General features: G+C 42.7%; 1 protein-coding gene across 1 annotated transcript in view; it reads left to right on the top strand.

Moving 5' to 3' along the window:
- The window catches only part of TMTC1 (transmembrane O-mannosyltransferase targeting cadherins 1), a 141,507-nt gene that overhangs the window by 70,245 nt on the left and 45,134 nt on the right, over positions 1–26,128 (top strand). Inside the window, exons 9-10 of the mRNA XM_030959317.1 lie at positions 7,599–7,720; positions 20,512–20,676. Of these exons, the coding sequence (XP_030815177.1) occupies positions 7,599–7,720; positions 20,512–20,676 (287 nt within the window). The remainder of the gene's footprint in view (positions 1–7,598; positions 7,721–20,511; positions 20,677–26,128) is intronic.

The raw sequence follows: 26,128 nt of genomic DNA, 5'->3' as shown, positions 1-26,128 counted from the left end.
TTATATTATATATATTATATATATATAAATAATATAATATATATTATAAATATATATAATATATAACTTTTTAGAGAACGTGCTTGGCTGTTCTGTGTGATGTGGCTACATATGGTACAGGAAATTGTGATGGTTTTCAGGTTATATTCATGGCATGTGATGACATATGTATTATCCTGATCTCTCATATGCTACAGTTGGTTGTTTTTTATTTCAGAGCTAATTTTAAAGGTGATGCTGCCTCTTTGAATTTCCCTGCATGGTGCTTCTTAGCCAAGACAAGGCATTTTATACCATATTGTGATGACTTTATTTCGTGCTGTAATTGGCATCATATTGCCATTTATCTGGTGGATTATATGTGTGGATAGCATCTGAGCATATTCTTCAGTGACTTTCAGACTAAATTTCTTGGCTGACAACGTTCAGTAGCATCCAGGAGAGGAATGCATTTGCATCTTCTCTTTGTGTGCATGTTTCTGTTGTTTCTGCTAGCACTCATTATGTGTATTTTGTCATGCTATTTACTCTACCCTGCACTCATGAGACCTTTGCCTCGTTTCCCGGGTTTGGCATTTCATTAATAAATCACAGCTTATGGACCTTTCTGGGGAGCAATTGCCTTTTCTAATATTCTACAGCAGTACCAGCATAGTTAGAAAGTATGCCTAGCAAAATTTATATGCCACAACACTTCCAGAACAATACCTGCTTCAAAGGCACAGCAAGGTGAATAAGGCTATTTATTGATGGAGTCTATCTGACGAGCTGGAAACCACAGTCATTTCCATAAAAGGTCCATTTAAAATAAATCCTGCTTTCATTTTCCTGAGGGCCACTTGAATTCCTTCCACATAGAGAGAAGGTCAGGACTGATGTTCTTAATCCTTTGCAGCGAGTTTTTTCCTGCGCTGCTTCTGTTGTTAATATTTGCTGCAGGGAGAGAGTAATAAGCCAGAAAGAGTGTTCAGTGAAATCTGGAGGAAGGGGGGAGCCCCTTGCAGGCACCCCAAGCTCACTGAGCGCTGCATTTCTGCTCCATCGAGTGCTGCAGCCGCATCCGCAGCGTGCGGGTCCCTGGTGGGGCTGGCAGGAGCAGGGGACCCTTCCCAGGGAGCTCTCTGTGCCAGCTGACAGACTCAAGCCAAAGGGAGAAGCTGCCTTAGTCTGCATGTGACTGCTGTTTTGGATTAAAAAAGCAGCCACAAGAAATGTCAAAAACACCTTGCGCGTCGGATTTTCTTTTGCTCGGTAGATGTTTGGAAATAGCAGGTTTGGAGCGTGGTGCTCGGAGTAAATATAACCACAGCTTGAAGCAGTTCTGATTTGGCTCCCTATGAATATGTTCAGCATCTCACCAAATGGGCTCTCACTGCCTGCAGCGTGGTGGTGGAGGTAATTATCACGGGGGCAGGGAGGTCTGCCATTTTCAGCATATTAAGGCTGAATTACTCCTTTTATTCTGCCATTTTCTTCTTCTGATTCGAGTTAGTATTTCAAGGCCCACTCAGAGCTGAAAGGTTTTGAAATGGCACAGTAGTAAGGGTGAGCAGGAGAGTGTAGGTGAAATGAGGAGTAAGAAATTTACAGCTGGGGAGGGGTAATGATTGTTCATTGTGGCTGCTTGGCCTCAGTTAAACGTTGGGGTGCCAAGCTGCTGTGTGGGTTTTGTTTTTTGTTAGGCTCCTCTTGTTCCATGTTACCTTCTCAAAAGCAAATTCACCATGAACCAAGTTGCTTTTCCAAAGATTGTGCTTTTAAGTGCTGCAAATTTGTGCATTGAATTTTACCTGTTTTGTTTTTTTTTTTTCCCCACCTAGTCAAGCAGCCTGCAGTCACAGAATGAAAGGGAAGAGGGAAAAGGAACCACAAGGTGAAAAGGATTATTCTAATTCCTGGAGCAATTTGTTGATTTTCCTGTTTCCTTTTGGAATGTTCCACGTCTCTTTCAAAGATTTGTGTGCTTCTTCATCCTGCTCAAATGGGCTTGTCAAGTGGAATTAGAGGTTGCAGAGATTAAGGATTGGGAAAATGAGCTTATATCTTAAGGGAATTTCAGAAACCTGGGTGAGAAAGACCATAAAGACACAGCTGAATGGATGGGTAGCTGACTTCTACAGGGAAAAAGAAAATAGTAGATATCAAAATTTTACTCTGAGATGCTAATATAAAATATGAAATATTATGGGATATATTTCTGTGCCCTGTTATGGGAATGGGAAAGGACTGCTTTCTGCTTTAATTCCATAATTGCAAGTCTGATTTCCAGAGGTGTTGAGCACCCACGGTTCTCAAGCTCGTAAAGTTTTTAGGCATTTTCAGCATTTCTGAAAACCATGCAGTTTTACCTGGTACAGACCAGGACTTTCTTCCTTCTGGAAACAAAGGGGGAATGATCTTGTTAGGGTGGTCTGAGATGTGTGCCGAGGATTTCTCTTCAGATAATCCTGGGTGAGGAAGCCAGTGCTCCTTTCTAGGGGTTTGGTTTCAGATTCTGACTGTATGTTTCACTTTCTGGTGTATGTTTGCACCAGTTCCTGAAGAGGTGCGGCCGCTGGTGAACTGGAAAGTAGTTTCTGCTGTTGCCAAATACTTGAAATAGTGTCAGTGTGTCAGGTAGTTAATACACAGTCAGCAGTGATTATCAAAATAGCATTAGAAATCCTTGGCTATTTCTATCAAAACTAGATGATCACCAAGAAAAATTGAGTTATTTTAGGAAATGAGTGAGTTACTAAGCCTGGCATTCAAGTTGCTGGTGCTACTGAAGATGCTGATTTTTATTTTTTTTTTAATGAGGTGAGAAAATAAAACTCCTAATAAAGTGTAGTGATTACAGAATTTGTGGCTCTTTTTCTAGGAGCAAGCTGATTAAGGCAGGTGTCTGAGCCAGTTTTGAAGCTGGGAAGTTACCTTTTGCTTACCAAATGCTTGAGTTTTTCAGACCATCTGTAGACACCTCCAACTTTTGGCATCATTCACTTGGAAGCAGTGCCACAGGCAGCAAAGTGAAATAACCACAGTGATATTTGCTGTTGGTCACAGTAGACAAAGATGTGTGTGTCTCATCCAGGCTTCTGCTGCTGTCCTGAAGGAGAGCATGCTGATGGTGCATGGAGCGTGGTACAGCTCTGCCATGGCCCATCTGTGTGTGCACCAGCCAGGTGAGACCTGGAAACACCCACAGCTCCTGTCAGCTTTACAACCACAGAGATTTTGTTTTTTCCCTTTGAAGGAATCAATCCCTAGGGTTAATTCCTGATTAGCTTAATGCTTTCTTTTTATCACCTTATGCATGAATGGAGAGTGAATTTGACATGCTTCTACACCCTCCCTTTTATCTTTAATGCTGTGTGTGTGGAAGGTGCAAGAGTGGGTGTTTGCAGATGCTGACCTCTTGCCAGGGGAGATGCTCACAGTGGTTTGATGCAGGCTGGTGAGGAGTCACATTGCTGAGCCACTTTTGGCTTCATGAGAGAGTGACATAGCAGGGTTGTGTGCAGTCTGCACTAAGGGTTTGTACAAATGGATGTTAGGAATAAACTGAAGAAGTGTCATCCTCTGAGTCTCTGTGTCTCTTTTGATGGATAATGCACTTACCTCTCAGGCCTGGAAGGGTTTGAGAATGTGTATTAGCAATCATTGGTTTTGTACAGCTGTGCACTACCAGCTTTGCCGGATGCAGCTTTTCTGCACATGCAGTCAGGTGTTCCAAGCAGAACATGTCACTGTCTGCAGTGGGCCATCCAGAGCTCACTGTCACAGGGATTGATGCCTTTGGTAGGAGGGAGATCTTTATTCCATGGAGCTGTTGGATCTAAATGGTGGAGAGGTGACACTTGTCTCATTCTCAAAGAAAACAGTTAGAGGAAGGAATTAAACCCATTTGATTGCTTTTCCATCAAACAGGCAAGCATATAAACACCTTCAGAAACATTCTGAGGTAGAACAGAATGGAATTTGCTTGGATTTGTTTGCCCAGCTGTTGTCTTCCCTGAGGTGCAGCTCAGTCCAGCCGGGAGAAATGCTGTACTCACAGCTCTGCTTTCCAGTGCCTCAGCCCTTGGAGGTGCCAGGCAATGTGAACATCAGTCCTGTCAGCACAGTGCAGACTTCATGGATCTGGCACCTCAGACCATGCCTCCTCCAGGGGCAGAGTAAGGAATTCACTTGTGCAAGCCCACAGTTATGGCAGTAATGCTGCAGTGATCTGTGCACCTCCTGCACTCACACTTAGAGGGCTCTGCCTTGTAGAAGACTTGTGCTTTAGTGGAATGTGGAATATGTCTTACGTGTAAAATGGAAAGATCTTTTCAGTTATAAATTCTAGAGTTTCTTCCTTTCCCCCCAAATTGCTAAGGAAGCAGTTTTTGAGATTTATTGTTGTATTGATCATGTTTGACCTTGGAGTGATTCTTTGCTATTCTGTTTGAGACAGTGGGACACTTTTTTGCATTGCCCTTGGGAGAAATAGTTTTCTTTAGTTCTTTGATAAGTCTGTAAAAAGAAAGTTAGAAACTCTTTTTTAAATCAGTTTTTGGTTTGGTTTGTTGTTTTATTGGTGGGGGTTTTTTTTGTTACAGTATAATGAAGGCCTAATTGTAATGAGTTAGATGTGAATTTCAAAACTCCTCCCTCCTACCAAGCTATTTACTATAACAAATGCTATTTTGATTTGAAGTTGGTTTGTCTTTGACAAGAGAAATAATTCTGAAGTTAATTCAAATGATTTGATCCCCCCCAAGACTACAGTGACAGAAAGACAAGCTTTGTGTTTCCAAAAGAAAGCACTGTCTTTAAGAGGAAAGGAATTGTCTCTCTGAATGCAGTGATCTATAATTTCTAGCCCTAGCTATTTTATTTTAAGGAGAAAGGAAGACAAACAAAATTGCCTATTACTCTTTAAAAGCTTTTACTACATCTCTGGGCACCTGGAAGATGCTGATTCTGACACCTTTACTTCAGCTATCTCAAGTGGGATCATATGACCAAAGTAGCTAAACCGAAGAAATGGTCCTAATATTTCTTTTATTTCTTTGCCAGGAAAATGCAACAGGTTATGTATAGGTTGGATTTGTTTTATTTAGAAAATCGTGTGGAGGAGATTTCCTATGGCTTGTGTTGCATGGGAGATGCTGCTGCCCTCTGCTCCTGCAGCCCCAAGAGCGGCTCACAGTCACGACCACACATAGCACAGAACCAGCTGAAGCCTGGCCTTTGAGGACCAGCTCTTCCCAAAGGCCTCTGCCCTAATGGAATGCTTTAAAAAGGGCACTGCCAGGTGTTTTTTGTTGCAGAAATAAGGAGCACCATGGAGGGTTCTGCTGCTCCATGAGGCTGGTTTGTGTGCGCTGTGTTTCAGTCTCTAAGCCTGCCCAAGGGACTGAGCTGGCAGCCCTCAATGGCATTAGCATGGAGCTGTGACTTGTTCTGGGGAGAAGAAGGGCATGCAGAGCCATTTGATCCTTCAGCTGAGCTAATTCCCACATTTTCCTCTTTGTCATTTGATGTGCAAGTTTTATTTGTCTTTCTCTAGCATTCAGTTTCCTTTGCTTATCTGCAGTGCTGCAGCCTTAAATAACACCATGTCCTTCCTAGAGATGTTTAACTAGAGATTGTTTTCCCAATTATTGATTTAATGATCAACAACTGGAGAAATATTGTTAGCTGGTTTGTTTGAAAGCAAATGTGTATCTTGGGGGCTGAGAACGTTGTATTTGCTAGCAGTGCACTCCCTTAAGCCAAACATACCTTGTTGTGCCTCCTGATCCTTAGTGTCAAACCCCTGGGGTAGAGTGGTAGCAGAAGATGGGCACCATGATCAGGTCAGACACAGTGGGAAGGGAGAGCCAAATGGCAGGAGAAAAATGGAGTATATTTACAGATCTGGGTGAGGAGGGAAGTTGAAGTTGAGCTAGAACTGGTAATTTTGATTCAGAGTTGAGAATAAATTTTTAGTCCTTTTTTTTTTCCAAATTCAATTTTTTGCTGTAATTACCAGGCACCTCTGCTCATCATCTTTATGGATTGATGTCTCCTTCAGCTCTGAGAAGAATGTACTTTAGATGCTGTTGTGACTGCATGTAGGCACTAGTGACTGAATCCAGGATACTGAAAAAGTGGTTAGTAGGAGTACTATAGATAACTGTGGTGCTATTTAAAACACATATTGATAAAGAAGTCTGGAGACGTGAATTCTACTCCTCTCTCTGCCTCATGATTCCTCTTTGAGCCAGGAGAAATCCATGCACTTTTTTGTGATCCTGTGGTTCAGCTCCTCTAAAGCTGCATCAGAGCCTCCTGCCTTGTACCCTTGCTTTTGGTACCCACAGAAAAGACCTGTTGTCTTTCCCATAGAATAGGAGGAATACATTTTAGTAGTAGGACTCCTGAATTTCAGCCACTCTCTAGACCAGTGGCAACTGCTGTTGCAGTCTGTGCAAAAGCAGGACAGTTTGTACTGCTTGGCCCCTCATCATTGATGGGACTCCATTTCTCTACTCAAAAATCCTGTTCAACATTTCTAAATGTAGCTTCCTCTGGTAGAGAGAAGTCAATTTGCTCTCCAAAACCGAGAAATTGCCCACAACAATTTGAAAGTGCTGCAACCATTAAGTGATTCTGTTGCATCTGTTTCTGAGCATGACAAAGCTTCTCGGGATGTCTGCAGACAGTGAGAAGCAGCACTTGAGTCAGGAGAGCACAGATGTCTGCCTGGGTGATTGAACAGGCCTGAAGCTACACTTCTATCCTGGTGTCATTCTTTGAGAAGCAAGAGCTGATTTATCCTCTTGGGGTGGAGCTAAACCTGAAACTCAGCTTGCTCAGGAGGCCTGGGTCTCTCCATGGCAGGATGAGCGGCCACGGCATCCCCGGGCTGGCCCCACGGATCACACTTGGTTTGAATTGCATGTGGTAATCCCATTCCTCCTCAAAGAGTCAGCTAGTGAGTACAAGTGGAGGGCATTAACTGAGCTCAAGTGAAAAACATTAATTTTAGCATACAGCATGTCTCAGATTTCTGACTCTGTATGACTGTGGAGACCTTGTGTGTGAAAGTATCATTTCAAGTGTAGATATTTTCCTTGGAAGAGATGAAATTACTGCATTAATGTGTCACTTAGGGCTAGTTTTCTTTACACAAAATGTGACTGATTGAACAGCTTTTTCTCTGCTATAAACATTTAGGATTGAACACAGCAGTCTGTGTGTATGTGATATGCATTTGTGTATTTACATAGAGTCACACTGTCGTGGACATGCTAATGTATACATTCACACTACTCTGTACTTACATATTACCAGTATGAGTTCTATCTTAGGTGATAGCTGTGCCATGCATATAGTAGAGCTGACCTTGGGAAAGAGACCAAGGGTAATATTAGACACAGTGGGTAGTGTTTGTGCACTTTCTGGGCATATTAGATGCACCAGGAGTGCACAAATATCCAAGATTAGTGTCTTGTAAAAATTTCTTTTAAATGCAAAAACATGCCAAATGTTAATCAAAGTTGCTTTTTTTATGACCCTCAAAAAAGTTAGAGGTGAATCAAGTTGGATTTTTTTAGTTGATATTGTTTAATTTTGTATTATTGCAGAAACTGGAACACAAAGAAGTTTTGGTTGGCTTGTTGTTCCTGGTTTTCCCATTCATCCCAGCCAGCAACCTCTTCTTCAGGGTGGGATTTGTGGTGGCAGAGCGAGTCCTTTACATGCCGAGGTAACTATTGCAATTGAATTTTTTTTTTGCTAATGAGACCACCATCTCATTTTCTGAAAGCAGGCATGATTGCTTCTTCCCTTTTAAGTACTTCAAACATTGTATTGCAAGCCAGTGTGTTCTCTGCCTGGGAATTTTGGTGTTACAGCATGAGAGATTTTATAGTCAGCTGAGAGCAGATTGCTTGGCAGGAGCAAAGCTACTCAAAATCTTTGCTTTTCTTTTTAAACACAGTTGTTTTTTTGTGTGTGTGTGCTTGATACAGCTCAATACAGAGATGAGCTGTTGTTTCTTGAGGATTCTCCTCCAAGACTCTTTTTTCTTGGTAGCATTATCAAATTAAATTCCTTAATGATTTTATCTTAAAGACAGCTGCTGGAAAGTTAGCCTGTCATGTTTTTATTGGGTTCTTGTTCAGCTTTCCCACTCCATTAGGTGGTCAGTAAATACAAGGGAGACTTTGCTGTCTCAAAAGGCTCCTGGATTCATTGTGGGATATGTACATGGGCTCCTGCCTGTAACCTACTGATTTCATACATGTCTGAGAGTGGAGATTTGCACTTGGTGGACAGGAGGAGGAAATTCCAGCCACTTCTCCATCCCTCAGCCAGTGCTCTGAATTTTCCCTCAGCTTCCAGCCTCTAACAATTGTCACTTCAGCTGTCTGGGTTCTTCCGATTGCGTTTATGCAGGGACAGGTTTGAGGTGTCACTTGTGACATCCCCACAGTGTCCACACCAGAGGCTGCAGTGGCACTCAGAGGCCGTTCATCCAAGATGCACCAGACCATTGCCCATTTGACAGAAACACAGGCTGGTTGAGGCTGGAGAGGACCTTGGGAGGTCATCTGGTCCCGATCCTCTGGGCAAGCAGAGCCAGTTGTCTGGGACCAGGTACAAACAGCTTTGAGTCCAAAGAGGAGATTCCACAGCAGCTCTGGGAAACTTGTGCCAGTGTAGTTTGTTCCATAAGTAAACGCTGGGTCTTGGATGCTGCAAGTTAGAAATCCCAATTCTACCCTTGGTGCAGGGGGCCAGCCTCTGTTATATCACATGGGAACTGCCATTGCAGAGCTGATGACAAAACAGAAGTCCTCAGTTTCACCCTGGGTTACTTCGTAACAACTGAAACAAAAGTTTCATTCCACAAAACATTTAAATTCTATTCCTCAGGAATTGTGCATCCAGACATCCTAAGAAAAATGCTCACAGATAGTCTTTTGAAAAGCTGTATATATTCTGATTGTCATTGGTGTAAGCACTGTCACAAAAAAGCTGCTCATTGGTGTAAACCTCAGGCTGTGGAGGAGCTATTGCATGTGTTATAAGGCTCTTATGCAGTTAGGCTGTATCCCTGTGCCTCTGTACACAGACTTGCTTTTTAGGTTAAATTCTGCTGACTTTGTTCACATCACTAGCCCTGCCTTTGTTAGCTGAGGGTACACCTGAAAGTATAGTGAGTGAAAGTTGTCTCTCAGAGTTACTTTGCAAATGATACCGTCAACTAATGGATCCTGCATCATTTCAAATTAACTTGGAAATCAGATTGCTTTAAATTCATGTAACAGAAAATGAGGAAACACATGAAAGAGCAAAGCTATTAAGGAAACAGTCAGCCGAACACAGGGCTGTGTTGAGTGGTTGCATTTCTGAATCTCAAAAGAACAACTGCAGAAAATACTTCAGCTGTCAGCAGTTCCTCGTCCTCCTCCAGATGAGACTGCTGATATAATGAGAGGAGGGGCAGTGAAGAAGAAAAAAGGGTATGTTTGCACAGAGAAAATTAATCAGCGTTAACATGTGTGCATATAGTTTGTATAATGCTTTTCATCTCCCTGAGGGCTTTGCAAATATGTGACCTACAAAGTAGGTGATTGATAGTTGCTACTTTTTTTTTTTTTTCCCCAATTAGAAAGACTGAGGTAGAAGGATTAAATCTGGAGTAAGTCTGTGTCAGAGTCTCTGGATCTCATATTTGGCTCAGATCACTCCTGTCCTGCTTTGCAACATTTGGTTTTTGCTCTCAGCCCAGGTAGCTGGCATGAAAAGGGAAGGCAGACCCTGGCAGTGCATGGCCAAGGTGGGGGCTCCCTTGCCAAATGACCTGCAGAGAGCTGAGCATCTCTTGCATCCTCCAGGTCCAAAATTGCAGGGATGGTGAGAGGGACTTCTGCTAACATTCATGACTATGGCAACACAATAACAATGTGATTTTGTTTTGTTTTGCTTTTTCCCTCAGGAGGATGGCAATTTAGTAAGGATGGCTAAGGAAGTGCTCGTGTTCTTTATTTAGAGCAGCCTGTAGCAGCTTGCTCAAGTTACATCTTGAAAAGGGGTTTTCCTATCCTTTGCCCTTCAGTCTCTAAAACTCAGCAAGTCAGAGGTTGCCATGCAGTTTTATTTAGACAAAAGTCCTCAAAGAGATTCAGAGGATTTGGTGGTCTATGTTTTTGGGCTTATGCTGGAAGGCACTTTCCTCTCTCTGTTTCAAGCAATAGCCTTTTATTGATATTTATGGATGTGGCACTTGCATTTTTATGGATGGGACAGTGGAGTAGGTGTGTCACAGCCTGAAGTCCTGATTCAGTGGTGCTCAGTAGGTACCTGGGGAAAATGTCAAGCATTTTCTTTTCAATAAAAGTTAAGTAAGGACCCAAGGATTTATGTAAAAGATATTATAAATAGAAAGAAGAAAGAAATAAGCCTTTTGCTCAATGTCTAATTATATGGCTGGGCCTTGCCTTCTGGGGATTGATGGGTATTTGGAACAATTCCTCTTCTGTCTGCAGCCCTGCCTCAGGGGAGAAGCATACAAACTGTGTCAGAATGGTTGAATGTTTTCTTTAATTGTGTTCAGCTAAACAGAAATATTTGGAGAAAATATTTATTGTCTTTATTTTTCATTGGAAGGTTACAAGCACTTACGTGTTTAAATTAGGAATTTTTAATAATAGTATTAGGTTGAAAAAGTCAATTGGAAAACAATTTATTGTCTTTAGACTTTTAATTTGGCTTGTTTGTTTGTTTTTTCTTTTGTGTAAGATGGGAAAACTTGTTTTCAGGAGGGCAAAGGGTGTGAAATACCTAGGGAGTGATGAACAGGATGCAGCTCTCTAGGCCAGTTTTACAAAATGGCATCGCTTAAAAAGCTGAGTCAGTGAAAGAGTTAAATTACAATTTTTTCCCCTCTTCAAAATGTCAATGCAAATGCTGCTCAGAACCCCACAGACAGTACAATTGTTTGGAACTGCAGAATGACTGAGGGCAGGCATTTGTTCTGAGTCCTGAGCAATTTGTAGTCAGGCAGGAGCAGCAGCTCTTTCCCTGTGTAGCCCTTTAGTGTGCAGCAACAGGAGCAGCAATACAAACTCTTGGGCTATCCAGGAGCTGCCTGCTCTATTGACATTCCCACAGAGCTGGGCTTGCCCTCACCTCATGGGATCAGACCTCTCCTACCCGAGCAATCTCTGTGTTTGCCTCATCTTTCACTGCTCCCTGATAGCTGTGGCCCCTGGCTGAGCTGTTGTGTCAGAGCTGGACAACTTTTGCTGTTTTCAGAGCCTCATATGAACCAACAAATCACCCAAAACATCACTCTGTGGGTTATTTCCAATTTGCTGAAAGCAACAGGCAATCCAGTGGTACCTGCCCCGTTTTTATGGCCACTTGTTCGTGGTGGATATTGCAGTGAGTGGGTTGCAGGGTGCACAGTTACTCTTTCCCAGCACAGGCAATTACAGGTTGCTGTCAGGTTTTTTTGCCAGCTCCTCACTATATCAGGAGTTGATGTTGCAACTCTAATTGACAATACTGGGAGATGAGATCACTGCTGTATACAGGATGGCATTTGCTTCACCATCTATCTTAAAAATCTGCAAGAAAGCCATCACCCAGGAAAAAGCACATTTGTATTTTTCAAGAAATTAACACATCGTGGTAAAGTTTTCTTCATGCTGTAGCAAAGCAGAGACCATATGAATTTTTGCCTCTGCATAGAGCATGTTTTTAATCCTTTGTGCTAATGCATTTTTTCCAGCTGGTGTAATCCCAAACATTAGTAACTTACGTAATTGGAGGGGGGAAAAGAAAGGAACCTGGTACGTGGTGGAATCATCTGTAACTTTTATGAATCTGATAATTTCTGAGCAGAAGTGCCCAGTGCTTACAAGGCAGCCACTTGGGGATGGGGCTTACTGGTGCTTCTCTCCTGGGAGCATGTCATGTACTCCACATTATCTTCATTTTCCTAAAGACCAGTTGTGCAATGGGGTTTCAGTTTCCTTTGCCACTCCTTTCTTTATTGCCATTTGAAGCTAAAAGTTCACCAGGAGCTGAATTTCTGTTTGCCTTTCCAAATTCTTTCGGTATTAGATCAGATCCTGTGAAGGATCATCTGATTTACAGAAGAAGCTTCTCTTTTTATTTGGAGTCAAGCACTGACCCAGCGAAGTCAGCAGTGAAAGTCTCATTGGCTCAGTGGAGCCAGTTCATCTTCTCCCTGATCTCAATTCAATGACACAATTAAGCATTTTGCCAGTTTTCACGTTAAGCCCACAAGTCATTTGGGATTTGTATATGGAATCCAAATGACACCTGTTCCATTTCCTTGAAACAGACATGATTTCACTGCCTGCTCTGTTGCTGCCATTCTTAGGGGGCCACGGGGCAGCCAAAGTTCAAAAGAAGTGAACTGGATTATATTCCCTGTAATTCAGGTGCAGACATGAGGGTACTGGGAGTGAAATGGGAGAGCATTATGTGATGGCAGTAGGCCAGAGTGCAGCCCCAGCTGAGTCCCTGTTTCCTGTGAGGGATGCCTCTGTCCCCCTGCAGGGTGTCAGTTTGAGCATCACCCTGCAAAAACTGGCTGGAGGCGAGGTGCTTGGGACTTCAACTGGGGCAAGTGACCCCAGTGCTGCTTCCCCATCTGTGAAACAGGGATAATAACTCCACTCTGCCCTTCAAAAGGGGGCAGAGAGAGTTCTCATTAATAAATGAGAAATAACTCTTTTCTAAAGGCTAAATGCCATGAGCAGCTCCCTTGCAGATGCGTGTCCGAACTCCAGCTCCTGCCTTTGGAGGCTTGCCCCATCCCTATCAAACACTTCAAGGAGAAATCAAAGCAGCCAACCTCTGTTAATGCAGGCAAGAAATGCTGAGATGCCAGTGCCATATATTTTGGCAAAAGGCAGTAAAGATGTAGGAATAAAAAACTGAAATGATTCTGCAAAGCTGAAAAAGATGAGCTAATGGCATATTTGGTCTAGGCTGCTGTATTGAGTTATTTTAACTAAATTTAAAATGTGCTTTTGAGAAATGTGTTGTGTTTTGGGCATGTACAGGAAAAAGCTATATTTTTGTGGAGTTATGGGCACTAATGGCTATAGTGCAAAGATTTCTGGTTTTTGTTGTGATAGATTAACCTAAAGGAAAACCTTCAAATGCATTTATTCTTCTCTTGAAAAACAGAGGTAGGTAAAGATATTGGTTTTAAAAATAATAGGTTAATGTCATCTTGTGGAAGTAATCTACTTGGCCATGTTGATTAAAAGTGGATTCTTATTTACAAGGTAATACATTGGCCTTAAGATGATGCCTTGTGAAATTTAATAGATAATATTCTTATATTTTTGGAGTTTTTGGAGACTTGTGATGGAACTGTATGGGAAATTATTTCTTATTATGGAATTCCAGAAGTTATGATAGTATTTAAATTAAAACTGTAGTATGCAGACCCATCTCCACTGAAGTATATAAGATGTAGGGAAATTTCTGTGGAATCCTCATGGAATTATATTGGATTTTTCATTTATAAAATGTTTTCTTTCCATAATTCATATAGAATGAGAAGCCTGGAAGGTTTCTATATTACCTATAAATATTTCAGGTAGAAATCTGTTGGATGTGAAATCTTGGACTCCAGCACTCTAATGAAGGGTGTTGTTTATCACGTGACTTTTTGGAATGAAGTGGAAATGTGTCCAAATGTTGAATAGCTATTCAAGGGTTAGTGAAATCATTAATTTCTAGTCCATATTTTCTCTCTAATAAGGAAAAGTTCCTGCATTTTCTCGAATTACATCACGTTCTGCCTAGAGGATCACATTGCTAGTATAGGTAAATCACTTTGATTACTTGGCTGATCATGTCTAAGTACCTTTAGTACAGGCCTACACAGATTTTAATTTAGAGCCAGTGACAAAGTCTTAGCACTAACTCATAAGGTACCTTTCCAAGTTAGATATATTTTTTCAGTGTTTATAGTTTGCTATGCCTTTGTATTATGACCTGCAGACTTTATTCCAGGAAAAGCCTGCTAATTCCAGTGAAAATTTGGTATTTTATTCAGCAGGCTCAGTATAAGTTAAGTATGTTGCTGGTTCTTGGTTGTCACACTGATACTTCCAAGCTGTAGAGATTTTTTTTTTTTCCAGTGGGATTTTTTTGGTATGTTAACTATTATATCTTGATGGTCTTCCTGAAGTCTTTCAAAACCTCTAGTGACCAAGAAAAAAATTTATATCAATTCCATGTCAACCTTACTGAGAGAGAGGCAGTTTGAACAATGCTTTTCCCATTGTTCCCAAAATTCAGTGCCAGTGAATGCTGCTGGCTTACTCTGTGGCACAGACACACACCTTACATCCTCCTTGTCTTTGGACATTTAGTCCAAAACATGACTGTTAAACAGATTTTTCCCTTCTAGTGCCATCTGGTTCAGCAAGTTTTGGTACTTTGATACGCACATCATCCTGTGAAAAATACCTTGTTGTAGTTAACCCAAGGTATGCTGACTGTAGTGAAGCTTTAGACAAAAATATTAGAAACAAAAGACTTCTCCAATGCAAGCTGAAGTTTACAGTCAAAAGGAGATGGACAACAAAAAGGATGGCTGGAGAGAGCAGTCCAGAAGTGCCCCTTTGGAAGGGGACACCCATCTGAGAGTTGGGACATCAAGGTTTATCTGCCACACCCCCCAGCACCTTTTTGGGATAAATAGTGCTGATCTAAACCCCTGCTGGGGCACTCGGTGGTGGCAGTTTGATCTAGACCTGACCTAGGCCATGCTTGCCCTTTTGTTACATTTTCTAGCCTGTAACTTGCTGGGTTTAGGCTGTCCTTGTACCAGCTGCAAGGCCAAGTCTCAATCCAGCAGCAAACTTGGCAGTGCAAGGTAAACTTCTCTGAATTTCGGGAAAACCTGTGCCAGTGGAGTGTGGTTATTCCAGATCAGCACGAGGGCTCTCATGGCTGGGGAATTTTGAGGACTCAAAACCCTCCATGTGCAGCCACCTGCATCCCCAGGTCTGAGACTGACCTGGCACAGTGCTTTGAATCCAGGTGATCCAGTTTGCAGGAAGTGCCACAGCTTCTGAGTTTCTGGTTCTTTTGGGTGATGTTTGGGGTTTTTTTAATTTGGTTTTTTTTTTGATCTTGAAGGTCTTTTCCAACCTTAATGTTTCTGTGATTTTATGACCCAAGTGCAACCTTGCATGCACATACAAGTGCACTCTATTTCCAGATGGAAACATTCTTTTAAAAGGACAGAATTCTTTTTGGCCCAAACAGCTCCAACCTTGAAAAACTTGACATTTGTAATAAAGCAGCATCTTTGCTGCTCTGCCAGCACAGCTCATCGCTGGAGCTGCGAGCCTGAGAGTGCTTTTTGGGGCAGAAAGAACCACCGTGGCTATGCTGATTTTTGCCAGCACTCCTTTCCACATGTGGCTGCTGCAGTGAGGCAGGAGCAGCCCCCGGGGCATGCCAAGCGTGTTTTTTGCAATCAATTACTCTCCATTAGAGAAGTGTGAGCAGAGCCGATGAGTTTTGCAGGGATGAGCTGTCTTTTCCCCTGCAGCAACAGCTCTGCCTGCAAGCTGCATTTCAGCTGCCTTTGCCTCTTCCTCTCAGTGCCTTTGCTCTGCTCAGGCTGCAGAGCTGGAGGAGCTGGGACTGGGAGCATGTGAAGTGTGTTGTGCCAGCTAATATACGTGTGGTACTGAGGCTTAGAAACTTGTGGGGAGCTCTAAAAGTGAGAGAATCCGAATGTTTGTGTTCAGCATTTGGAGCTGGCAGCAGGCAGAGTCTTTCTGGAGGGCTGTGCTCGCTGCTCTCTGAAGGGCATCATGCATTTAGTCAAGAGCACAAGGGTTAAACTTGCCTCAGAGCAGCTTGGAAGCGAGGGCTGATTTTTATGGAGGGTGAGGGAGTCATCTTAAATAAGTGCTGGAAATCAAGAAGGAGTTTTGCAGCCCAGAAAGGGCCTCCTGGGTGAAATGTTGAAGCCAAGTGCATTTTCTGGTCTCAGTATACTTTTGATATAATCCCTTTTGTTGCATTAGCAGCCCCTGAACACAGCAGTGTTTCTTCCATGCTTCCACAGGCTGTTTGTAGGCAACTCTTTCCCAAACTGATATGTATGCATGGATGCATCTGGATTCTTATCTAGGCTGAGCTATGAAATCTGGAGTAACTGCTTTGATGAAATCAGTGGATTTACTCCAAGTTTACATTTGTGTAGTTGAGATTAAATCAGTTTTTAAAAACCCCAAGCAGCTAGTTCACAAGATTTGACATCCACAAAATTACCATTAAAAAGTGTGAGGAAAGCATCTTTTCTGCATAGTTTCTACCACCCTTTTTAAACTCCTTTTTCCAGTCCTACCTGGGTGAGTTAGAAGAGGCTGGAACTGCAGCTGCTGGTGTCCAGGCTGGTTCTCTCAGAACTTCAGTTCTCAGCCTGCTCTGACCATGCACTGTGCAAAGCCACAACTTGGAAAATGCAGCAGAAAGCATGACCAGAACATGCCTTGCTTTTCAGGAGTTTTCCACAGCAGCAGGTCTCCAAGCAACTCCTGAAGGAGGTAAAATGGTTTCTGCTGCAGGCAGAGTGCTATAGCAGAGCATCCTGATAATCCAGAGCTGTGGCACATGTGGCTTTGATGAAATGCCATCACCACAAGAGCCAAATGCAGTGAAACCGTTCCTGACTTTTACTGAAAAGGGAGAAACAAGCACCCTCAGGAACAGCCTTGCCATGGGAAAGGAGCTGTAATGGCCAAAGGAAAGGTTGAATTTCCAATCTAATTAGCCAAGATGTGTTTGCAGATATTAAATATGTGCTGTTGTAGCTCTAGCTTTAATAGGGCAATGCATATAGAGCACCATGGGAAATAAGGTCTATATGCCACTGCATTCCCATCTGCTTGTGCCTCCTATCACTTTGCTTACAGGTGGAACGATATTAACAAACCACAGAAATGATGGACAAAATTGTGTCATCGCCCAGCTCCCTGTGTGCAGTCTGCCAGAATCACATGGCAGTGGCACAGAGGGTTTCCCTGCTGGGCTGCCTGGCCCTCAGCCCTTGCTGTGATTTAGGGCATGCCTAAAGCGCCACTTTAAAACTGCAGGAGTCTGAAACCGTGAGGAGTCATGAAACCATTGGCTTGTTTGTCCATTTGCCCAGCTTTTCTGCTGCCTCATGGAATTCCTGAAGTTACAGGTTCTCCTGTAATGCATGCTCATTGTGAGCCCACATGAAATCTACTGCCATGTGAACTTGGTGGGCTGTTTCTCAGGGCCCCAGGGACCAAGGTGGCATGGACTTCTCACTGCTGTAGCAGGCTGTTGCTTATCCTACAAAAGCCAAAAGAAAAGAAAAAAAAGCCTAGCAGTTTTACAATAATCCAGTGGAAAATGGATTTAGGAAGGTGGTTTGGGGATTTTGCTTGTTTCCTATTGTTTTGGTTTTGCTGCAAAGTATTTCAGAAAAGTGCTTGTGTGGCGATGCTGAGAGAAAAGCTCTTCAGGAGAAATGTTTCCCTCCCTAGGAAATGCTAGAGTTAACTAAGATACCAAACAACCCCCAAACCCAAAACCCTGCATCCTCAATATATATGCAGTTAGCTACAGAGATGTCTGGAATGTAGTACTTAAGGGTGAGTTTTTCAGGCAGCAAACAAGTCTTTGATGAAAGGTCCTTTTGAGACATTTTCTTTTTATTTTTTTCCTGTATGTGTGAGTAAAACCTGATTTCCTGGCGGGCCAGTGGTAAGATTTGTTACGGAGTCAAGTCCCCCATCACTCTGAGAAGAAAAGCAAATCTGTTGGAAATGTTCTCTGTGTTTGTAGGCAGTGGCAGGGTCACAGCAGAATTAACCACAGAGGAGGCATTACCTGGCAAGTTCCCTTCATCATTCGAGTGCAGCCTCACCTGCACGGGCTCTTTCCACCAGGCTACAACTGCTGGGGCTGCTGCTGGCTGGATTAAAGTCAGAGCAGCTTCAAAGGGCTCCTCTGAAGCCTGGTGAGGCCGGGATCAAGGGAAGAGGGATGAACCTGGGGTGGGGGGAGCTCTCCAGGTGCAGTGACTGTCAGGGTAGGTCGCTGCTGCAGCAGCTCCATCTTTGCAGGTTTGGTGCTTCACTGGTTCAAAATGGTCACTGTGATAAAGTTAATTTCTGTGCTGGGACTGTTGGGTCTAGTGTGAAACAAGTGAAGTAAGGTATGACAGATTATGTGGCTTTGGAACTAGGAAACAATAGTAATATAATTATGGTTTTTGGACAGATGCTTTAATGCATTGCTGTGCACATTCTGTTTTGTTTAGAGCAGATCACAGGATCTGGAGGAGGTGTAATGTGATGCTGACTGTGCCTCAGCCTGAGTACTGCTGCTAAGGCAGAAATTCCCAACAGCTGGGACAGGATTTGACATAAATACCAAGACATTGACTTTTGCATTTTTGTTTCTGTAGGAAGGGTCTGTTCTTGAATGCATGAGGGTATAGGGAAATTACTTTGAAAATGGCCTTGTGCTAAAGCAATTAAATAATATTTATTTCAGATAATTAATTCCAAGGGAAGGATAAAATTGAGGAAAGGAAAAATAACAGAGTGAAAACCATCTGCAGACTTTTGAGGCATTTCTTGTTGGAAAGGGAGGGATTATTACTGATATTAGCTTTTCAGAGGTTTTAAAGTAGGGCTCAATAACTGTAAAGGCTGGATTGTTTGGCATAAACAACTCTATAGTTCTAAATGTTGGTTGCAGTTAATGTAGGTGCAATAAATATATATGTGCAAAAGAGTTCATGAAAAAAACAGCACAAGTACAACAAGAAATGTGTTACAGCAAAGTGCAAGCATAAATAACATAAATATATAGGTTGCCACTTCTGAAGAATGGGAGAACTCAAAAACAGCAGTGAAGAAGTGAAACAGAATGACCAGCAGATCTGATGTTGTCTCTGGATTTGCCCCGTATGTCTGTAGTTCTCTCAGTCTTCTGTAAGGCACCTGTACTGTGCCAGAGACAATGCAGTGTTGCTAATCAGTATGTGCAAGAAAGGCAGGTTTTCTCCTCAGTGACAGGAAGAATTCTTGTCCTTCTCCATCCTTGGGAAGCCTAAGCAATAGCAATGTTCAGCTCTCCAGGAGGGCAGGGAAACCATGCCAAGAAGCACACACGGAGCTTCTCAAATATGGAGCATTTTCCTTTTTCTGATTTCCACATTGACTTTCACCATATTGCATGCTTGCCTGCAAGGTCACCTCTGACAGGGGAGTTTTGTTCCTGGTTTTTCTTACCTCGTAGCCTTCTTACTGGGAAGTTGCTCCAATATCTCTGTACAGACCAGGAAAGCCTGTAAAGGTCTGTCCAGAGTGTGGGCAGGTGCAGTGATCTCTCAATGATCTGCCTGCTTTTAAATGTGGATTCAGCTGGGGTTCAAGGGGTGCCAGTGTTTGTGCTGTGCTTTTGTCCCTGTTTATTGATCATCCCCAAGTGTTATTTGAGAGCCTTCTGCTCCCTTATTTCATCACAGAGAGCTGCCTGGACTAAGATAGGCTTTAAGTCTAACACTAAATCAGGTGCTAAGTAACCCGAAGTGTTCTAGATAAGCTAATGAAATTTGTTGAGCAATAGAAATTTAAATTCCTTGTAAAAATTGCAAGTAGAATTAGTGACTATAAAGTACAGCAACCAAAAGCACTGAATTTCCAGCTCAGAGGGACATCATTGGAGGAATTAACATAACCCTTGTATTAAGGTAAATAATTACTAAATTGATGTAAATTTATTCAGGAGTAAAACTTCAGTCCAAATTTGGCTTGTGAAAATGCCGCAGTAGTTATTCATGGAGAGCCATGGAAGTGCTGGGGGCTGGAGGTGGCTGTGTGTCAGTTCATGGGAGGGCAGCAAGGAAGATCTGCCAGCACATCTCAGCTCTTCTGGGCTGGCCTTGCTGTAAAAGTGCAATACCCAGAGAGGCACTTCTGCCCTTTGGGGGTCTCTGTCACCTGCTCCTGCAGCAGCATTGACTACAGCACTCACTCTCCTGCCTCAGCTTCTCAATTTGTAAACTGGAATTAATAGCAGCCACCACTGGGATTGTTTGGAGGCTTCCCCCTGTTAAAATGCCTGTCATTTCCACACTGCTCCAGTAGTGCTCAGTATTACTGTTATTACATGGTGCTTTCCTAGCTTGCTGTTCAGAAAAGCAGCTGCCTTCTGTGGCTGGTGTAAGCTACCATTATGCTGGGTTATATTATGTATGTGACTGTACTTTTGGCATCCGGGTCTATCATTTAGATTAATTTGGAAATTGTGTAGTGACTTGAGGAAAACTGCTGTTGAATTGAAGTTTGTTAGCCCAGAAAATATCATTAGTCCAAAAATCCCCTGTAATTGTATAATAAATGCAATAGTGGATGGTCTTGCATATAAACCAGACACTTGAAATATAACTTTAGGTACATTTTGCCTTTCCTTTTTTTTTTTTCCCCACAGTATGGGGTACTGCATCCTTTTTGTCCACGGCCTAAAAAAGCTGTCTACGTGGCTAAATAAATGGAGAATTACTGTTCCAACCCTCTTTGCTTTGCTGCTGCTGCTCTTCTCTTGGAAGACCGTGAAACAGAATGAAATCTGGCTGTCACGAGAATCCCTTTTCAGGTAGGAGTGACCACAGGAGTATACTTGCATTTTTATATTGTTTAAAGTAGTTTTGTTACATGGAATAGTTTTCTTTAGAAAAAGTTGTGCTATTGATGTGTTGATCTAATTAACATTTTATTGCCATAAAATAGCACTTTCTGGTGTGTGACAACTGTGCAAAAACTGGTGTCAGCAGTTTACATGCTGATGGACAAACTTTGGTTCTGACAATCACATTTTTAAGACATGCTGTTTTTAAATAACTTTGATTCTGTAGGTTTAATGATAGCGTTATGCTTTTGTTTCTAAAGACACTGCAAAAGTTTTTTGCAGCACTCCAGAATGCCATAGTAACGCTACTGAATATACTGAAATTTCTTTAGCAATGTTCTAATGACAAAAATAAACTGCCACAAAGTGCCAAACTTAATGTACCATATTTCATTTTATTTGATTACTCTTTGCCAAACAGCTCTGTTAACAACCTCATTTATGTATTTTCTTGCATTGAAACAGACTGTTTCATTTTGTGTTTTGCTAGAAAATGTGTTGCATTTGCCTCCAGCTGCTTTCAGCAGTTGTCTAATTGTGAAGTAATTGCAGAAACGCAGGTGATCTGCACACAGGTTGAGCTTTATTTCCTAACTGATTGGCCAGAGCAAAGTTTAATTTATGCAGCACTAAAAGTATGAAATTGCTTTTTATGTGTACCCTTTGGTCTTCAGCAAACACTGCTGAAGTGGTTGGAGCTCTCTTTAGTGGGGCTGTTTGTTAAAAAATCTGGAACTGGGGTTTCTCCCCTCTGAGTGATTTGTGGAATATTCTGAGTTGGAAGGGACCCTCAAGGACCATTGAGCCCAGCTCTTAAGTGAATGGCCCGTAGAGGGATGGGATCAAACCCACAACCTGGACACTGTTAACAGCACACTGACCCACTGAGCCAATCTCAGCTCCCTGCTGGCTCCCTCAAACACTGTTTGCTGTTCAAGCAATGGTGACTGGCCTGGACTCACACAGCAATCCAGACCTGGCCACTTGGCAGGAAATTAGGAGGGTTTCCAAGTTGGACCACTCTCTTACTGAAGGGGAGGTGGGAATCTGACAATTCCATTTGCAGGCTTGCAGGCATCATATGGTGTTGTGTTGTGCACAGGTGTGGTCTCCCAGGTTTAAGAATGATGATGTTAAACTGTAGAAGGTGACAGGAGGACATTTCCTTCTAGTAAGGAGCATTCTAGGGACAATATGGAGTGCTATGGGGTCTTGTGGCAGAAGAGAGGGATAAAGTTATGTCTGCTTAATTGGATACAAATGAAATTTTGTCCTTCCAGCCTCCATTCAAAGCAGAGTGACTGTTTACTGCCAGTTCTGAGGTGGTGCCCCTGCTGCAGTTCAGCTCTGGGCCGGAGCTAACACACCTTTACCTCGGGGAGGGACTTGGGGTAGCCCAGGACAGTACTCAGGGCTCAGTGCCTTAGCTTGAGCTGTTTCCCTCTTCTTTGTGGACAATACCAGCAGACAGGTCTGCCCCAGGCTTTTGAGGGGATGGCAGAGCTCTTAAATTCCTGCTGGGTCACCTGGTATTGTGGCCTGCCCCTGAGAGCAATCAGCAGCAGCTGCTGAAAAAAGCACTGTAAGAACAGGGCCAGCAACAATAATGCTGCTCTCCAGTTCTTTCCCAGCTTGCAGTAATCTGCAGTTTAAAGACTTCCTGAGTCAGGAGTTACTTGCTATTTTTGCTCTTAACAGCCACTGATGGACTTTTCTTCCATAATGTCTCTGACTGCTTTTTCAAATCTATTTATAGTTTTGGCTTCTACAGCATCCTGTGCGCTGGGCTCTGTCGTTAAATTACAGAGTGTGCACACTAAGATTTCCCTGTGTGCTGTGAGCCTTCTGCCTGATTATCTGGTTTGGTGTCCCCTAGTTCTGGTGTGCTGAATGAGTTGTGAGCAGCCATCAGCTTGTCACTTAGATGAAGGCATTTCCATGCCTTGAAGCTCCATGTCCTCACCTAAGGCTGTCTCCTTTTCAAGCTGAAGTCAGCTGGTGTTGTACTCCCCTCACATGGAAGCTATTCTCCATTTCTGATTCCTCCTGTCAGTCTTCTCTGGATACTTCCATACTCGAATCCATCCTGTTGAGAAAGGGGCCAGAACCACCTTTGCAGCACAATAACATAGGACTGCTCTTTCTGGTTTTTGTTCTCTTCTTCTACTAGTTTGTAATTTTCTGCTTGTCTTTTATGACCTCTCCTAAGCAGTGACTGATAATTTCACAGCACTCTCAATGCAAATTCCGTGACACCTACTGTGCCTGGAAACACCAAGTTTTTAGCCATCAATCAGTGTGCAGATTTGGAGTGTGTGTGTACACACTCTGATGCTTGTGTCTGTACCAACGCTTTGTTTCTTGTGCCATCTTTTTCCCCAGTATTGAAATATTGTGAGATCCTTCTGCAACAAGGTGTAGTTAAGTCTTGCAGTGTGATTCACATTGGTGTCATCAGCAAACGTGTCCCCTCTTTTCAAGCTCCTTTGTGAACACCTGAAGTAACTCAGGTGCCATTGCATGATTCCTGGGAGCCCTGCTTGTACTCTTCTCTAGCTATAAAAACTAGAGTCATGCTCTTTGCTTGCTGTCTTTCAGCCAAGTATTGATTCATGAGAGGATCTGCCCCTCTTACTCCATGATGCCTTGAAGAAATTGGAAGTCTTTAGTGAGGGTTTTTATATGAGATGCCCTTTTGGGCATTTAAGTGCTCAACATTGGTGTATGTGATTTTGATTGACTGGGCTATATTTGGGTAATTAGAAAGGCTTTCCATAGTTTCAATAGCATGTATATACCTGTTGAGTCTATAAAACACCAGCAGAGCTTCCCAAATAACTTCTTTCTGCAGTATGCAAGGCTAATTATTTGTTGGACTGTAGTTATCCAGAAATGTGCTAGAATTACAATTTATTATGGTTTTCCCCAAATTACCTGAAGTGAAAATCACACTTTCTGGTCTGTTTCTCCCTCAAGATCCCTTCCCTGGAGCCAAATGAAGTCACGTTCATCAACTTCCATTCCCCTAGTGCCAGTCTCATTTAAATTATAGGCTACCTACCGCAGCTAATAGCTGCCTGTTTGATTTCTTCTGGATGCATTCTACCAGGCCCAATGGATTCATAACTGTTCTGGGTGTTGATTTGCTTTAAAGCCTCTTTTACTGCCACTTCAGTCAGAGACAGTTCTTGAGTCTTGCCCTGTGAGGAAAGGCTCCTGTGTGGCAGCTCCTTCGGTTTCCCTCTAGCAGCACTGGTGCAGAGAATCCATGTAGCTTTTCTGCTGTGGTCTTTTCTTCTTTAAGCACTACTTTTAGACCTCCATCATCTATTTGCCTTAGGGGATCTTTGGCAGGTTTCCTCTATCTGATGTATTCCATTATTAGCTTTGATAGCTTTAGCAAGTTTTTCTTTAAATCTCTTTTGGTCTGCCTAATTATGGTTTATGTTTAACTGGCTGATGTTTATGCTCCTTTCCTTTTTCCTTCTGTAGCTGTTCCTTTTTAAAGAATGGTTTTCATTTCTCATAGCTGTCTTCACTGTGCTGTTTACCCTTATTGGCCTTTTTGTTGTCTTTTTAAGATCTTCTTTGATAGGTGTTACACATCTCTCACAAGTCTGGAATGTGGTAGGACCCTCCTTGTTGATGGGAAGGAAATGCAAAAGAAGAATAGTATAGCAAGAAGATAATGTCATTCCAGGAATGAGAGATCTCCCCTGTGGGGAAGAAGGAGGAGGCTGATGAGGAGAGGAGGGAAAAGTAGATGGAGATATGTGAAACAACAATAAATTTTAATGGACAGAATAGGAGGAGGATACAGAGCAAATCTATAGATGTAGGAAAGGAGACATAATCAACCTTACTTGGTATTCTCTGTGTGTATTGAATTTTTTTAAGAAGTGTGTGCTGGGAGAATCTTTACTCACAATCCTAGTTCCTCATTCTTCTTTCTCCAGTTGCTGCTTTAATTAATTTCTACTTCTTCCCTCCTCTCAGTTCTTTTTTTTCTCTCACCTCTACTTTTTGTGCCTCTGTTTGCTTGTTTCTGCAGGATTGATCTGTCTCAATTCCCTTGGTTTTAAAAGGCCTGTTCTGTTAAATATGCTTTTTCTATGCTGGTCCTGGAGATGTTTGTATACTCAATGTGTTCCTAGCTTTGTGCTTGTACCCCATTCCATCCCTTTCTTAAAACTGACACCATTTTGACACTGTTGCCAGCTCTGGGCCACTGTGGCCACTCAGTCTTCAGCCCAGGGACCGAGTTTTGTGGGTGCAGAAATGTTTCTGGGTGCTGGCTGAAAGCAGCAGTGTGGGGCAGGCTGCTGCTGTCTGAGGAAGTGATGCATCTCCACATGCATGCACAAGCCTGCGTGCAAGGGCTAAATGAGAAGCAAGTAAACCACAAGTATCAGAAGTGGCCAAATACATAGAGAGATATTTGAGGCATATTATTCCAAGACATCTCTAGAAGCCCCAAGCAGTTTGTCTTCCTGTGTTGGCAGGTGATCAGGGAGGACTCATTTGTTAATTATTTAAGGAACTGCCCTCTAGAGTGAATGCACAGGCCAGAAGGTCAGACTCAAACTGTGGTCAGCGTTAATGTCTAAAGCCAGGGAGAGGGAGGGGAGAGCTGTGGGCCGATCTCTGCATCCTCTGCACTGACCTTTCCAGGCTTGTCAGGCTGCCATGTTTCCTGTTGCTCCTGGAAAGCGTCCGCACGCGCTGCCCGCGTCTGTGACAGTGCCTGGAAACCCAGCTGTAACCAGCAAAGGAACTGTACAAAAATGATGCTTTCTTAGTCAGCAGCTCCCCTTCCCAAGCCAGGTCTGCTGACTTCAGGAATTTGCTCCAGCCCAAAAGTGGCATTTACTGCTGTGTTATTTTTTTTAATTCTGAAAGCTGGCAGAGCTGAAAAGAGCGAGTCCCATTGCATTTGGGGCATCTTCTATAGTTTAATATGGCCCAACACAGATATCTGTGAAATTAGTACAAGGGTAGGAGACCAAGGGAGGTGGTTGTTTGTGTCATCCAGAGAATAATTTGTTGTAGAGAATCTTTGTGGATGATAATGATTCCCAAAGCAGAGGAGACACCATCGGTTTCCCAGGGTTCCTGCTGAGGCAGGAGTGGTCTCATGTTCTTCTAAACTGAGCACTTTTCATATGGATGTCACAGAAAATCAATGAAGCCTCAGCTCTGCACCCAGTCACCTTGTAGAGCAGAACATGCACTTAGGAGAACAAGAGAGGGGATCACAGGGCTTTTTTCCAGCTGAAGTAGAACTTGGATGATGCTGGTATTTGAGGCTGGAAAATACCAGTGGCATTTAATTTCCCTGATTTATGGCTAATAGGCTTTTTGTTTTCCCCTGGGGAGGAAGTGTTACGTAAAAAGGTTTGCCTATTGTTTATTTTCCATT

This window comes from Camarhynchus parvulus, chromosome 1A, assembly GCF_901933205.1.
Source record: "Camarhynchus parvulus chromosome 1A, STF_HiC, whole genome shotgun sequence".
Taxonomy (NCBI): Eukaryota; Metazoa; Chordata; class Aves; order Passeriformes; family Thraupidae; genus Camarhynchus; species Camarhynchus parvulus.
The sequence above is the reverse complement of the archived record's forward strand: the minus strand, read 5'-3'. Positions and strand labels throughout refer to the sequence as shown.